The sequence below is a fragment of the Bombina bombina genome, chromosome 1 (genome assembly GCF_027579735.1).
Source record: "Bombina bombina isolate aBomBom1 chromosome 1, aBomBom1.pri, whole genome shotgun sequence".
Taxonomy (NCBI): domain Eukaryota; kingdom Metazoa; phylum Chordata; class Amphibia; order Anura; family Bombinatoridae; genus Bombina; species Bombina bombina.
Window position 1 is genome coordinate 184,915,918 of NC_069499.1, and position 16,341 is coordinate 184,932,258.

At 40.4% G+C, this 16,341-nt stretch overlaps 1 protein-coding gene across 1 annotated transcript in view; it reads left to right on the forward strand.

Moving 5' to 3' along the window:
- The window catches only part of SIPA1L1 (signal induced proliferation associated 1 like 1), an 831,778-nt gene extending 815,698 nt beyond the window's left edge, over positions 1–16,080 (forward strand). The window contains exon 23 of the mRNA XM_053697769.1: positions 15,906–16,080. Within this exon, the coding sequence (XP_053553744.1) occupies positions 15,906–16,049 (144 nt within the window). The 3' untranslated portion in view covers positions 16,050–16,080. The remainder of the gene's footprint in view (positions 1–15,905) is intronic.
- The last annotated feature ends 261 nt before the right edge of the window (positions 16,081–16,341 follow it).

The following is a 16,341-nucleotide window of genomic DNA, read 5'->3' on the forward strand; positions in this document are numbered from 1 at the left end:
AAAATAATCATAGACAAGATAATTATAAATGGCTTACAATCTATCATGGGTTGTATTTGATTCTACAATAGTCATTGGAAAAAAGTTTCGAAAAATGGGCACAAAATCAAATTTTCTCACACTTAAGGGACAGAAAGGTAGAAACTGAAATGTGCATGGGTGCATTTCAATTTGAAATATATACCAGTATTCAAGCAGCATACCTTCTCAGAGAGCTGACAGCGGTGTGTATTGCTTCTGTGTAATACATACCACTGCTGACTCTCTGAGAATGTGTAGTGTTTGAATGCTGGTGCACAGGATATGTGCGTATGCAACAGAAATAACTTTTACTAGAAGCATTTTTGCTAATGGAAGTATATTGCAAGAATACTTATATTTCAAATTGAAATCATCCGAGCACATTTCTTTTTTGACCTGTCTATCCCTTTAAGCTGCAGTTTAGCTGCTCCTTTGCTCTCCTGAAAATGTAGGAAATGGGACGAATTTCTGTTAACAAATGAATAATGTTGTCAAAATCTTGTCGAACTTAAAGTGAAGGTAAACTTTGATGAATAAAAGTCCATTTTTAAAAAATACTATTAAAAGCAGGGGCACTTTCATTCATCAAAGTTTATTTTCACTTTAATCTTGGTCAATATATATATAGATTGCCATAATTTCTTGCTATCTATATAAGAGCTAAGGTTGAAGTACTCAGATTGTGTGCTCTGATATACAAGTATGATTAGTAAGTAGACTTACTCAAAACGAAAGGACTACTGCCCCTTAAAAGTGTCACAAAACTGCAACAACTGTAATATGTTGGAGCATTTATTATTGCACTATAGCTTGCATGTAACACTGTGCTTATCCCCTACAAAGCCACCTTTAAAAGATTAGACATTCATTTTGTTCCTGTCTTCGGGTTGCTGCACTTACAGATGCGTTTCTGCATGTTTTGTGATTCCTTCCGTATGAGCTGTAAAGTAAATGATTAGCAGCTCCTATCTGTCCCACTGCAGCTTTACTCCATGAGAAGAACATTCTCTCTGATTTCAGTCTTCTTTGTCACTTTTTTCTTCTTATTTGGACATTGTGACCCCTCAAGTTAAAGGGACATTAAACCCAATTTGTTTCTTTCATGATTCAGATGGAGAATACCATTTTAAGCATTTTTCTAATTTACTTCTATTATCTAATTTGCTTCATTCTCTTGATATTCTTTCCTGAAAAGCATATCTAGAAAGGCTCAGTAGCTTCTGATTGGTGGCTGCACATAGATGACTCATGTGATTGGCTCACCCATGTGTATTGCTATTTCTTTAACAAAAGATATCTAAAGAATGAAGCAAATCAGATAATAGAAGTAAATTGGAATTTTGTTTAAAATTGTGTTTTCTATCTGAATCATGAAATAAATTTTTGGGGTTTAATGTCCCTTTAAGAGCTGATTTGTGAGCTTCTTTCACTATGTCATATGTTTATGGGGAATTTGATTAGAGAACTGATCGTCTGGGGTTGCCATGTTGTTTGTTCAGAGAGGATTTGCCTGGTATTTCGGTGCTGGACTGACTTAGCTAGGCTGGATCAGACTGATATACTTCAGGAAAGTTCTTCTCTGTGAAAAGCATTGCTGGGCTAAAAGAAAGGATATTAAGGGGGGTGATTCTCAGAGAATAGTTTTTGTGTCAGAATTCACTTGTCATAGCTACAGGGTTAATGATATCATTAGGAAACATTGGCCCCTTTTGTCCAAATGTTATCCTAATATCCCTGAGTTTGCAGAAAATCCAATGCCTGCATTTAAAAGAGGCTTTAATTTACAACAGAAATTGATCAGGGCTGATATTGGATCTGCTAAGACTAAGGATAACCAAAGATATTTGACTGACAGGAATAGGGGTTGTTACCCATGTCTGGGATGTTCATGTTGTGGTAACATGATTAAAGGATCTGTTTTTTACCATCCCAGTTCAAGTAAAAAATATCAGATTAAGAATTTCTATACCTGCCATTCAAAATTTGTCATCTATCTTATTAAATGTCCTTGTGGGCGGAGCTATGTAGGAGAGACTACTAGGTCCATTAGGGACAGAATAAAAATTCTCCTATAGCCTGTCACTTTAACTCAGTAGGCCATGCCATTAATCAACTTCGTTTTCAAGTGATTGATTTTGTCCCCAGCCCTAGGAGAGGCGGTAATAGGGAATTAATGCTTCGTCAAAGGGAGAAATTTTGGATATTTGAGTTGAATACCCTGCAACCAGTTGGACTTAACAAAGACTGGGATTTGTCTGTATTTTTGTAACAATATATAATACCTAGTTTGATATTTTCTATACTAGTATTCTAAAAATAAAAAACATAGTTGTTACCAATATCATTTTCACCAGTATCTTTAACCAATATACCATCTTTAATAATAATAATAATTGCTGTGCCTAAAGAACTTATCCTTGCTGTGTATATAGTAAATATTGTATAAGTTTGTAATGATAATATATTTATTGTTTAGTTTTGTATAGATATTGTTTAATATTTTTAATCTGTATCCCTGTTGTGTATTTATGTGGTAATCTCCTGTGCTAACCTGAAAAACATGAAAGGGTTAAAAAGAATTTTTGTAAATTAAGAAATTGTCTCTCTACTGCCCTCTGGTGGGGGTAGGTATATTAGGATGCTCTTTACCACAATGTTTTATTCTTGACAAAGGGAGGTTGCTCCCGAAACGTCGCTGCTTTGTTTGTTGTGCTCAAATAAAGACCATTTGAATTCACTTATTGCTGCCACATATTTTGGACTTTTACTAAAAGAGGCTGCACCCAGGTGGTAAATCACCATAGAACAAGCTAACAAGTTATTGAGCTGGTGTTCGTTCCCGAGAGTGCGCTTCTTTTTCTGTATGAATTCAATTAGAGAGTTATGTCATTTTCTTTACCCATAGAAGTAATGGTGTTAGTGTTAATTTGGAATGCAGTGTCTTGTGGGAAGTGCACTGGTTATATCAAGTTGACATTCCTTTGTTCACCAATATACAGCATATTCTATAGTTACATACACACTTCGTATGGAACAAGTAAAGTACAAATTATTATTATTTATATTTTTTATTCACATTGAAAAAAGCAGGGTTCAGGTTGGGATGATTCTGTATCATCCTTATTTAAATCTGTATATGATAAAGGTGAATAACTCCCTTAGACTATCTAAACCAGCTTTATCCTGTCCCTAAACATCAATATTCTATTTGGGACACCTAACTGATTGGCTATCATATAGATAACATTGAGCTCAGGTACGTGAAGCTCCTATGCGTCAGTACTGATTGGCTAAAAATGCAAGTCTGTCAAAAGAACTGAAATAAGGGGGCAGTTTGCAGAGGCTTAGATACAAGGTAATAACAGAGGTAAAAAGAACGGTCCCCATAGAGAGAGTTTTTTTTTGTGTTTGTTTTCCATCTAAAGGGGAGGAGAGTCCACGGCTTCATTCATTACTCTTGGGAAATAAGAACCTGGCCAGCAAGAGGGGGCAAAGACACCCCAGCCAAAGGCTTAAATACCTCCCCCACTTCCCTCATCCCCCATTCATTCTTTGCCTTTCATTACAGGAGGTTGGCAGAGAAGTGTCGGAAGATTCAGAGTAGCCTCTTATGGAGGGTAGTAATCTTTGAAATGGGACTGGAGTTTTAAGTATACCGGTCAGCCTCTCAGTGAGAGCTTGGGTGAAAGTTAGAGTCCGGAGATGCTGCGAAACCATCCCGACTCATATTAACAGCTCCATAAGCAATCAGCATTGACGAGTTTCGCTGCCTGCTTCCTACACCCAAGTCTATGTCAGGAGCGATGCTACTACACTGTCACAGATTCTGGTAAGATCGTTTTATTTTTATACACATAATGATAACGCAGAAGACAGGGTCACAGTGTAATGCTGTAATGTTAACATCCCTAGTAAGGGAATTATTGAAAAGGGGGGGGGGGGTATACATAATATTGTTTATTGTGTCATTGCTGCAATATGTGTAAGATGAGACTCTGGCAATGGGTGAATTTTAGTTTTTCATTCCGGGAGTATTGAGCGGCTGTTTTGGCGCGTTTTATCCCTAGTGCAGGGGCGGTCCTGCGAGGCATTCCTGCTGACCGGTTTCGGCCTAATCTACTTTCTTGCTGGACTGATGGTGCAGGAGAAGTAACGGTTTCTGTGGTCCGGGTCCTAGGAGGTGGTGAGTGCCCCGGCCATTGGAGGTTATAAAGGTGCCATTGTTTATATTTTATACTAGTCCGTAACAAAGCCGCAAGCTATGGAGGACTCTGACGCGTTAGAGGGTACTCCCTCTTTAACCTAGTCTAATACCTGTGTTTATTGTGAGGAGGTTCCGGTATATCCGCCTGTTCAACTATGTTCCCCTTGCCTTGATAAGGTCTCTGCTTCTCGAAAGAAGAGAATGTTTAGTACTACTGTGCCGTCCACCTCTGAGGGCTCCCCGTCCCGTGAGGTGCGTCCCCTACATTCATCGCCGAGTACACATGCAGTGCACCAGGGCATGTCTATCCAGACTTTGCGGATCAACTGCAAACGGCGGTCTCGAAGGTGATTAGTGCCTTACCATGTTCTGCTAAGCACAAGCATAGGGTAAAATATGGCGATCCGGCCCAGGAGTCATATACTCCTATGAATATCTCGGTAAGGTTATCCGCTGACGACGACGACTCAGACTCTTCGGAGGAAGTTCCTTCTGGATAGGAATCCATGTCATCTAAAGTACCTCAGACCTTCCCGGTTCCTGTTAAGATGGCTAATATTATTAAGAATGAATGGGAGAGATAAGGTTCTTCTTTTTCCCCTTCTTCTTCCTTTAAGAAACTGTTCCCCATCCCGGACTCTCAGCTCGAGCTTTGGGGGCCTGTCCCTGAGGTGAATGGAGCTATCTCTATGCTCGCCAAGCAAACAACGAGTTCTCTTGAGGATAGTTCGTCGTTCAAAGAGCCCATGGATAAAAAGTTGGAAAACATGTTGAGGAAGATGTTTCAACACACAGGGTTTGTCTTTCAGCCGGCAGCGACGGTTGCCGGAGCTGTGACTTATTGGTGCGAATCTATCTGATATGGTCGAGAGGGAGACTCCCCTCAACGAAATACAGGAGAGAATTATGGCCTTGAGGGTAGCTAATTCTTTTATTTGTGATGCCAATATGCAAATTATTCTCCTGAATGCTAAGGTTTCAGGGTTTTCTGTACTAGCCCGCAGGGCTTTGTGGCTAAAGTTGTGGTCTGTGGACATGACCTCTAAGTCCAGACTGTTATCCCTTCTCTTTCAGGGAAAGATCCTGTTCTGTGGAGGTTTTGACTCTATTATATCCACAGTGACGGGAGGCAAGGGTGCTTTCCTACCGCAGGATAAGAAGGTAAAACCTAAGGGATCTACTTTTCATCCCATTCGTGCAGATAAGGCCCAACGCCAGTAGCCACCACGAAAGCGGATCAGTCCAAGGGTGCTTGGAAGCCAGCTCAGTCTTGGTACAAGTCCAAGCAGAACAAGAAGCCAGCTGAAACAAAGTCGGCATGAAGGGGAGGCCCCCGACCGGTCTCCGGACCAAGTAGGGAGCAGAGTATCTCTCTTTTCAGAGGCCTGGTTGCAGGATGTTCAGGACCCCCTTGGGTTCTGGAGGTTGTCGCCCAAGGATACAGGATAGGGTTCAGAACTCATCCGCCCAGGGGCAGATTCCTCCTGTCAAATCTGTCTTCCAGACCAGAAAAGAGAGAAGCCTTTCTAGACTGTGTGAGGGATTTCTCTTCTCTCTGAGTTATTGTACCAGTACCCCCAGCAGAAAGGGGTTTAGGGTACTATTTAATCCTTTTCGTGGTCCCAAAGAAGGAGGGCACGTTCCACCCGATTCTAGACCTTAAATGTTTAAACAAGTTTCTGGCTGTTCCATCATTCAAAATGGAAACGATCAGATCTATTCTGCCCCTAGTCCAAGAGGGTCAGTTCATGACGACAATAGACTTAAAGGATGCCTACCTTCATGTGCCAATTCACAGGGATCACTTAGATTTGTGTCTCTGGACCAACATTTCCAATTTGTGGCCCTTCCCTTTGGTTTTGCGACGGCCCAGAGAGTCTTCACGAAGGTTCTGGTGGCACTGCTTGCAGTAGCCAGGTCCAGAGACATTTCTGTAATGCCCTATCTGGACGATATCCTAGTCCAGACACCGTTGTTCAGCCTTGCAGAGGATCACTCAAGGGCCCTTCTGCTTTTGCTCCAATCTCACAGTAGGAAGATAAACTCAGGAAAGAGTTCCCTGATTTCCAGCAACAGGGTGGAATTCCTGGGAACGATAATAGATTCTATATCCATGAGAATATTTCTCACAGATCAGAGACGCAGGAAGATTGCGTCCGCCTGTCTTGCCCTTCAGTCCTGCTCCAGTCTCTCTGTGGCTCAGAGTATGGAAGTGATCGGGCTCATGGTGTCCAGCATCAATGTCATTCCCTTCGCCAGGTTCCATCTCAGACCTCTTCAGTTGTGCATGTTAAGACAGTGGAACGGAGATCATACAGACCTATCCCAACAGATATCTCTGGACGATCGGACGAGGGACTTCCTCTCTTGGTGGATCCGTCCGGAACAACTGTCCCAAAGGACATTCTTCCTGAGACCATCCTGGGAGAATGTGACCACGGACGCGAGTCTGGCAGGATGGGGAGCTGTTTGGGGTGCCATGATGTCACAGGGAAGATGGTCTCGATAAGAGTCTCTCCTCCCAATCAATATTCTGGAACTTCGAGCAATCTACAATGCTCTGAAGGCGTGGCCTCTTCTGGGGTTGTTCAGCTTCATCAAATCCCAGGCAGACAACATTACCTCGGTGGCTTACATCAACCATCGGGGGAATGAGAAGCTCCCTAGCGATCAGGGAGGTTTCTCTGATATTGGAATGGAGTCCCTCAACTGCTCGATCCACATTCCGGGTGGGGACAACTGGGAAGCGGATTTTTTCAGCAGGCAATCCACCCCGAGGTGTTTGCGGAGATTTGTCACAAGTGGGAGACTCCGGAGATAGATCTCATGGCGTCCAGACTCAATTGCAAGCTACCCAGATACGGGTCGCGGTCCAGGGATCCCCAGGCAGAGCTGATGGATGCCTTGGCGGTACCTTGGGGGTTCAACCTAGTTTTCATTTTTCCACCATTTATACCCTGATATTTCTCCTACTGTTCCTTGTTCCCTCGGCAGAATGACTGGAGGATGAGGGAAGAGGGGCAGGTATTTAAGCCTTTGGCTGGGGTGTCTTTGCCTCCTCCTGGTGGCCAGGTTCTTAATTCCCAAAAGTAATGAATGAAGCCGTGGACTCTCCTCCCCACGATGGAAATGAAATTATCAGGTAAGCATAATTTATATATATATATATATTTTTTTTTTCTTTTTATAATGTTGCTTAAAGGGACAGTCTAGTCAAAATTAAATTTTCATGATTCAGATAGGGCATACAATTTTAAACAACTTACCAATTCACTTTTGTCATCAAATCTGCTTTGTTATTTTGTTATTCTTAATTGAAAGCTAAATCTAGGTAGGCTCATATGCTAATTTCTAAGCCCTTGAAGGCCTCCTATTATCTCAAAGCATTTGGCAGTTTTTCCACACACTCACGCCTGTGGAGCTACTTATGAGCAGGCACTGATAGGCTAAACAGCAAGTCTGTCAAAAGATCTGAAATAAGGGGCAGTCTGCAGAGGCTTTCAACAAGGTAATCACAGAGGTAAAAAGTATATTAATACAATCATGTTGGTTATCAAAACTGGGGAATAGGTAATAAAGGGATTATCTATCTTTGTAAACAATAACAATTATGGAGTAGACTGTCCCTTTAATACCAACTGTTGTGTGGTATAACCTTGGCATACTACCAACTTGTTCCCTTTAATATTTCATCGCCAAAATATTAGGCTGAAATCCCTAAACTATGTTTACCATGGAATTATTTCCTACCTATACAGATCTAGGTACATCATTGAGAGGTAAAAATGTAAAGCGCTCTAATTTCTGTTCTTTTCAGATATAGTTCTTATCACAGTCTTTAAACTTGTCTATGGGTATTTAAACTCTCCAATCTCCCGTTTCAATACTGAGATACATTCTTGATCATCTTTGTAGTTTTTACTGTCCTAAACAAATATTCTATAAAATCAAAGCCTGATTTGTGATTAATAAAATATCAGTGCAAACTGTCTCTTTTGGCACAGATTAACAAGATCCCAAAAATTCTACTAGAGCTAAAGAATAAAAAAGCGAATATAAAATAAAATAAGGTTTTTACAGTTTCTTGCACATTCCTTGTATAAACAGTTCAGTCCTCGTCACAAAAATAGAACACAAATCCTCTAAATCCCAATGTTGCTTCACTGTAACATTTCTCATTCTCTCTGTGTATGAATTTTAGAACAAGAACAGTAAAGAAGCTCAAATGTGAATTAAAGTATTAATACAGCTTTGTTACATTAAAGGGACAGTCAACACCTAAATTGTAATTGTTTAAAAAGATAGACAACGCCTTTACTACCAATTCCCCAGCATTGCACAACCAACATTTATATTAATATACTTTATAACATTTAAACCTCTACATTTCTGCCTGTTTCTAAGCCACTACAGACAGCCTCTTATCACATGCGTTTTTATTAGCTTTTCACAACAAGAGACTGTTAATTCATGTGGGCCATATAGATAACATTGTGCTCACACCCAGGAGTTGTGGCCAACACTCCACTAATTGGCTAAAATGCAAGTCAATAGATAATTGATAGTCATGTAATCATGGGGCTGTCAAAGTCTGTGATTACCTTGTATTTAAGCCTCTGCAGAGACAAGTATATAACCATGTTGGTTGTGCAAAACTGGTGAATGTGTAATAAAGGGATTTTCTTTCCTATGACATGGAGAGTCCACAACGTCATTCCAATTGCTAGTGGGATATTCAACTCCTGGCCAGCAGGAGGAGGCAAAGAGCACCCCAGCAAAGTTGTTAAGTGTAACTGCCTTACCCATAACCCCCAGTCATTCTCTTTACCTCTGTCAATGGAGTGTCTGAAGATATTTAATCCTTTTGTGGGTGCTTTTCCCTGCAAGCAAGGATTGGGGTTATGCTGTGTCCATGTCAATCTCTTGAGTAAGAGTAATAGTGGCTTTTAGCAGTTAGAAAGCAGCAAGGTTGTCTTTGCTTTGTTTCTAACATTATTGCTACCCCTATTATAGAAAGCCAGGGTTGGTTATTCTGTTCTTTTTTTTCTTCAGGTCCCTGTCAGGCTTGGTGGCCCTGTCACACCTAGAATTATATGTCTGCCCACAGTTGATCCAGGGTCCCTGTCAGAAACCGGTGACTCTGATATACCAGAAGCTGGAATAGAAGAAAGAAGACTTCTAACCGTGAGTCCTACCGTGAGTCCTGGTTCCCTGCCCTCATGGCTTGTTGTCAGAATGGGCTTATGAGGGTAAGGGACTTGTTCATAATTCTCCGTGTGGGTGGACATTGAGGGGCTCTGACTAAGTGAAACGCTAAAGGCTATAAAATCCCTCAATGGCATTTGTCTTAGACTGCAGCTTGCCGGTTGCTCATGGATAAATATGGGTCTCAATAATCCTGTTAGTTAGGATTTGGATAGGTCCTTACTATGGATGCCCTTTTATACAGAAGGGTTCATTTACACAGATCGCAGTATGAGTTCCTAGTATATTCAGGGACCTCTCTGTGTTTTACTGTTTTGTACCCAAAGTGGGTTAATTTTTTTACAAACCGGACCATGAGTGTAAACTATGTAGTTCATATATGTACCATATGTCAGCCGTTTTATACAGTTACCGGACTCCCTATTTTATAGCATATGGCATGTAGGGGAGCTTTTTGTGTGTAGTTAGTTATTAACTGCGTAGAGTTAAAATGGCGCTTCCTACCCTGAACGTTCCGTTTTCACGGTCCTTAGATGTGCTTACTAATTGGGGCACAGTGGTCTAAGAGACAGAGCACTTCATGTTTAGACTTTGCCGACTTTTATAATCCTTTAGATTGTGATTGGAGTAGGTTTTGGCATCCCGATATCTCTACATTATATTACAATGCATATGGAGAATCGGCTCATTTTTAAATGCCATTTGCGTGCTGTTGTTTCATCTATCAGGCTGGGATGATCCTAGTATAGATGGTTTACACAATTTATTTTTTTGGAGCCCAGGTCTTTTCAGCGTATTTAAAAGATGGGGGTTAACTTTTTTTTCCCGCCTTCAGCTGGGTACGGACGTGCTGTGTCAGACATCTGACACTAGCTGCAGTTGGGCTCTTCTCCACTTCCACTTATAGAGGGTCTCCATCATAGCCTAGCTTTCTCTAGTGGGCTGAGGACTCTTTTTGAAGCGGCACTTTTGTACAATGTTTGTATGCTCTTAAGTATTTACAGTCTTTTTGGTGTGGAGACTGAAACCAGTAGCGGTGGGGTTAATATTCCCGCCACAGGTTTGGGCGCTTTTTTGCAGACTCCATTGTCAGATCTGACTTGCGCTATTTGTTCTTTTATGGAAAGAGGGATTTATTTCCTTGTAAGTGTATGCTAGCCCATATAGTTTTGTGTACTACTGGGGCTTTGATTGCAGGCTTTTAAGCTGTGTTGGAATTTACAATTTTATTGTGTATAACCTCTTATAGGTCTCTAAGGAATTTGGGCTCAGCTTATCCTCATTTTATTTCTCTGAATTTGTAGGAGTTAAAATGCTCATTTATTATGAATTTCCTGGTAATGTCTGCCATCTAGTGGCAGTTTTTTGTTTTATTAAGCATGAAATATTCTTAGCTTATTAAGTGCCCTCAATAATACTTATATTTTATATATAATGATGTACCCTGTCTGGTACAGGGACACCATGCCGGACAGATAGCTCAGCATGCTAAGGCTGAACTCTGTAGCAACCCAAGGGTTGCAGGTTCGATCCCCGGCGAGGTCCACTAAGCCTTTCATCCTTCCGAGGTTGAGAAAATGAGCAGCGCCTTGAGACCCTTACGGGTGATTAGCTGCGCTTTACATTTACCCAATGCATACAAACATACATGTGTTAATCTCTCTCATATGAGGAGATTTTTAATAGGTCCGTATCATATATAGTATTTTTTTTTTTATGTATGGGGACTTATTTCAACATGTTTGGTTTTTTCATGCAATTTTTATTTCCATGAATTTGTATTGACATATCATTATATATTTTTACCTCATATTGAGGAGACACTTGTTATGTCTGACATGTATGGTTCATGTCTTATACTCAGTTTTCTTCTATGTTTAAAAAAAAAAAATACCTCAGAGACAGAGCAACAGGCTGAGAAAGATTTAACAGCTGAAGTCTCAGGATTGTTCCTAGCCTTTAAGAATAATCTCCTTCATTGAGATATTGTTTGCTTTTGTCTCTCTTAAATTTGAATCTATTGGACTGTTTCCTTTTTGTTCCTGGTCTTGCTGAATTGGAGACAGCCATGGAACAAGGACAAGTATTCCAAGAAGCATCCTGCTAAGTCCCAGATAACTGGGCTGTGGACGAAACAGCCAATGTAGCCTAGTGGTTAGCTTGTGGCTTTGCAACTCAAAGGTTGTTAGTTGGAATCCAGCTGCTTGCACTGGATGTTCCTTTTTTTAAAGTATTCTCTAGGATACTGTATATGATTCAGGTCTTCTCCTCCCCAAGGCAGATTTCTCCTATCAAGTTTTTTTTCTACAATCCAATTAAAGAAAGACCTTCTTAATCTTTATAAGGACTTATCCCTGAGAGTGATTGTTCCAGTTCCCATGAAGAACAGGGTCAAGGTTTCTATTCAAATTCAAGGAAGGCCTGAAGACAAAATGGAAACTATTTGTTCCATTCTTCCCTTAGTACAGGAAGGTAATTTTATGTCTACCATAGATCTGAAGGATGCATATCTACATGTTCCCTTCCTCTAGGAGAATCTCCAATTCCTTCGGTTTGCCTTTCTGAACAAACCTTTCCAGTTTGTTGCTCTTCAGTTTGGCCTTGCCACAGCTCCCAGAATCTTCACAAGGGTTCTGGGGGCGCTATTGGCAGTAGCCATGGAGCCTCGTCTAGACGACAGTTTGGTTCAGGCGTCATCTTTTCATCTAGCACAATCTCATACAGAGATGTTGTTGTCTTTTCTACATTCTCAATGGGGGGAAGGTGAATCTGGAAAAGAGTTCTCTAGTTCCAAATACAAAAAATCTGTTTCCTAGGGACATTAATAGATTCTCTGTCCACGAACATCAGAAAATCCAAACTTATTGCTTCCTACCTTTCTCTCCAATCTGCCTTTTGTCCATCAGTGACTCAAGGCATGGAGGTGACTGGTCTGATGGTGGTTTCCATGGACATCATTTCTATTGCTCGATTCCATCTGCGACTGCGGCAGCTTTGCATCTGTCAATAGACCAGAGACCATTCCGATTATCGCAGAGAATAAATCTGGACCCCCTAACAAGAGTGGGGGATGTCACAGGAACATCTGTCTTGGGCACTTGCTTCCTGAGACCTTCATGGGGGATTGTGACTTTGGACGCCAGCCTGTCAGACTGGGGAGCTGTTTGGGGTTCTCTGAAGGCTTAGGGCCTGTGGTCTCGGGAAGAGTCTTCTTTTCCCATAAACATCTTGGAGTTGAGGGCAATCTTCAATGCCCTGTCAGCGTGGCCTCAATTATCTTTAGTCTGGCTTATCAGATTCTAGTCGGACAACATCACCTCAGTGGCTTACATCAACCACCAGGGAGGGACTCTGAGCTCCTTGGCCATGAAGGAGGTGACTTGCATTCTGCAGTGGTCGGAAGCTCACGATTGTCTCCTATCTGCCATCCACATTCCAGGAGTGGACAAGGAAGAATTTCTGAGCAGACAGACCTTTCATCCCGGGGAGTGGGCTCTCCATCTGGAAGTTCCCCTCAAATAACCCTCAGGTGGGGGTCACAGAGTTGGATCTGATGGCGTCTCGTCAACACATCAAGCTTCCAATGTACGGTTCAAGGTCCAGAGATCCTCAGGCCGCTCTGATAGATACTCTAGCGGTTCCTTGGATTTTCTGGCATATCTGTTTCCTCCGTTTACTCTCCTTCCACGAGTCATTGCTTTTATCAATAGGAGAGAGCATTGATTATCCTAATAGCTCCTGCATGGCCTTGTAGGATCTGGTTCGCGGATCTGGTAAGGATGTGTTCTCTACCTCCTTGGAGGTTACCTCTGAGGAAGGACCTTCTAATGCAGGGTCCTTTCCTCCATCCAAACCTGGATTCTCTAAAGCTGACTGCTTGGAGATTGTATGCCTAGTTCTGTCTTGACGTGGTTTTTTTGAAGCGGTCATTGATACTATGCTTCAGGCTTGCAAACCTGTTACTCACAATATTTATCACAAGGTATGGCGTAAATAGCTTTATTGGTGCTAATCTAAAGCTTTTTCAGGGAGCCGGGTGACAATTCAGTTGGTCAGTATTCTGAAGGGTCAGATTTCTGCTTTATCTATCCTTTTGCACAAACGTCTGGCAAACTTATCAGATGTTCAGGCCCTGGTTAGAATCAGGCCTGTGTTTAAACCTGTTGCTTCTCTGTGGAGCCTTAATCTAGTTCTTAAAGTTTTGCAGCAGGCTCCGTTTGAGCCGATGCATGCTTTTGATATAGGATTGTTATCTTGGAAAGTTTTGTTTCTACTTGCTATTTCTTCCGCTCGCAGAGTTTCAGCTCTGCAGTGTGATTCCCTGTATCTTATTTTTCATGCAGATAAGGCGTTCCTTCGTACTAAATTGGGTTTTCTACCTAAGGTGGTGTCGGATTGAAACATTAATCAGGAAATAGTTTTTCCTTCTTTTTGCCCTAATCCTTCTTCTCAAAAAGGATGCCTTTTGCATAACTTGGATGTTGTGTGGACTCTTAAATTTTACTTACAAGCTACTAAAGATTTTCGGCAATCTTCTGCCCTGTTTGTTGTTTTCTCTGGAAAGCATAAGGGTCAGAAGGCCACTTCTACTTCTCTCTCTCTCTCTGGTTGAGAAGTTTGATTCGTTTGGCTTATGAGACTGCTGGACAGCAGTCTCCTGAAAGAATTACGACAGGTTTCACTAGGGCTGTGTCCTCTTCTGGGGCTTTCAAAAATGAAGCTTCTATAGAACAGATTTGCAAGGCGACAACATGGTCATCTCTGCATACTTTTTACAAATTTGATACTTTTGCCCCGTCTGAGGCTTCTTTTGGGAGAAAGATTCTTCAAGCGATGGTGCCTTCTGTTTAGGTCCTCCTGCCTTTTTTCTCCCTCCCTGTTCAATCCGTGCCCTCTAGCTTGGGTATTGGTTCCCACTAGTAATTGGAATGACGTCCTGGACTCTCTATGTCATAGGAAAGAAAACAACCTCTTTGGGACTTTGTGAAGATTAAAATAGGCCATATAAAGAAGGAGAAAATGGAATAAGATAAAGGAAAACAACCACATAAACAAGTAGTTTTAGCTCATATTAACTATAAAATGCTACTGATCATTTTTATGGCTTTGAAGTCTGAAAAATATTGTACAACAAATTATTTTAGAGATATAAGTATAACCTTCAATGCAAAATGTGTTAATCTCACTCTGTACCTATGTTTTGGACTATACAAAACCCTTTCTTTCAGTTGGTTGTATCATTCAAGACTTCAAGGATATCGCTAATTTAATATTTGTTTCAGGTCCCAAAGGGCTAAAAATGTACATTCTAAAAGCAGAAATTAAATGTATTCACAAAACTTTGCCTCTACAGATCAGACATCTCATCATGAATTAAGGAATATTTATTGGCAATGTATTCATGAAATGTTTAAGGGAAATTAAGCATTAAGGGCTAGATTACAAGTAAAGCGCTAATTTATTGCGGGGCTGCAATCTGCCAAATGTCCCCGTTTGCGGGCACAGGATGAATAACCAACCATTACAAGATCTCTGGTTAATTTTATAAATGTACACAAAATGCCCCCAAAATCAAGTGTGATATATTTTATTAGAGAATAAAGGTTGTAAGCTATGTTTCCTTATCTAATTGCTTGTGCTGAGGAAACTTAGAGACAGAAATAAATTAAAGATACATTGTACACTAGTTTTTTTCTTTGCATAAATGTTTTGTAGATGATACCTTGTTACAGACTCGTAACCAAGCCCAAAAGTATCAGATGTAGACTCAAGTCTACAGACTCCTGTTTGTGTAATCTGTCTTTTCATGTGCTGGGTGGTCTGCTCTTCCCGCTTTCCCAGCCTAACATTATCAACAGTGCTGAACTCAGAGCTTCTAAGTACGTTTTTTTAAAGGTTTTATACTGGATTTTTAGATCAGTATCTGTGCATATTATTCTTTATAGTAGTGTCTATTACAAGCAGTTAAATAAAAATTGGTGCATACTGTCCCTTTAATCACCAAAGTGTAAAAATAATGACTTTGTGAAATATATTTAAAGCGTTTAAAGCCCTTACATTATGAGCATTTAGAACTGTTACTAGCCGTCATTAGCAGGAAATATGAGATAAGATCGGGGTTTGTTTGTTTGTTTTTTAAACCTGACAGCATCCATAACCCTGGAAAATTGGCGAGCCCACACTTTTCAGAGGTATATTACAGTAAAATAGGACTTAAAAAATAATGGAAGTATACTGCAAAGTATTTTTTTTTTTACTACACATAAAAAAAAGTTTAATGTTCCTTTAATCAGAGTTTGGTATACAATCCCTGTATTTAATACATGCCTTATATTGCTATTAATAAAAATATCTTTTAAGTGATACTCTGATTGTAGTAACCCTTTTCTTTTAATACGTGTGTATGTATATATGTTTGTGTATGCACTTGTAGAAATGAGACCGTTAAACTTTACTAATATATTTGGTATTCTAGGAAAAAGAGGATAAAGCCAATCTGCAGGCCGAAATTCAGCTGTTACGAGAAGACAACTTGCGCTTACAGGAGGAATCTCAGAATGCCTCAGCCAAGCTAAAGAAATTTACTGAATGGGTTTTCAACACTATTGATATGAGCTAAAATACATTAATTTTATTTCTCCAGTCCACAATTTCACAGTAGAGGGGTTTTTTTTAGTTGCACCTAATTTAAAATATTCAGGTGTGAAAGCCACATTTCTTTTTATTTGGTTGTATTAAACTACTTTACTTTTATCAAAATGATTTAATCAGATTTAAACACTGCCCATTAGTTACAAAGATAAAAATTAAGTACTGTTCTAAAGCTTTATATATTTCAGTATTTAAACTTATATGCAGGTTAGTAGGAAAATAGTTTCCAGATCTGGTTAAAGGTTTCAGGCAATAATAAT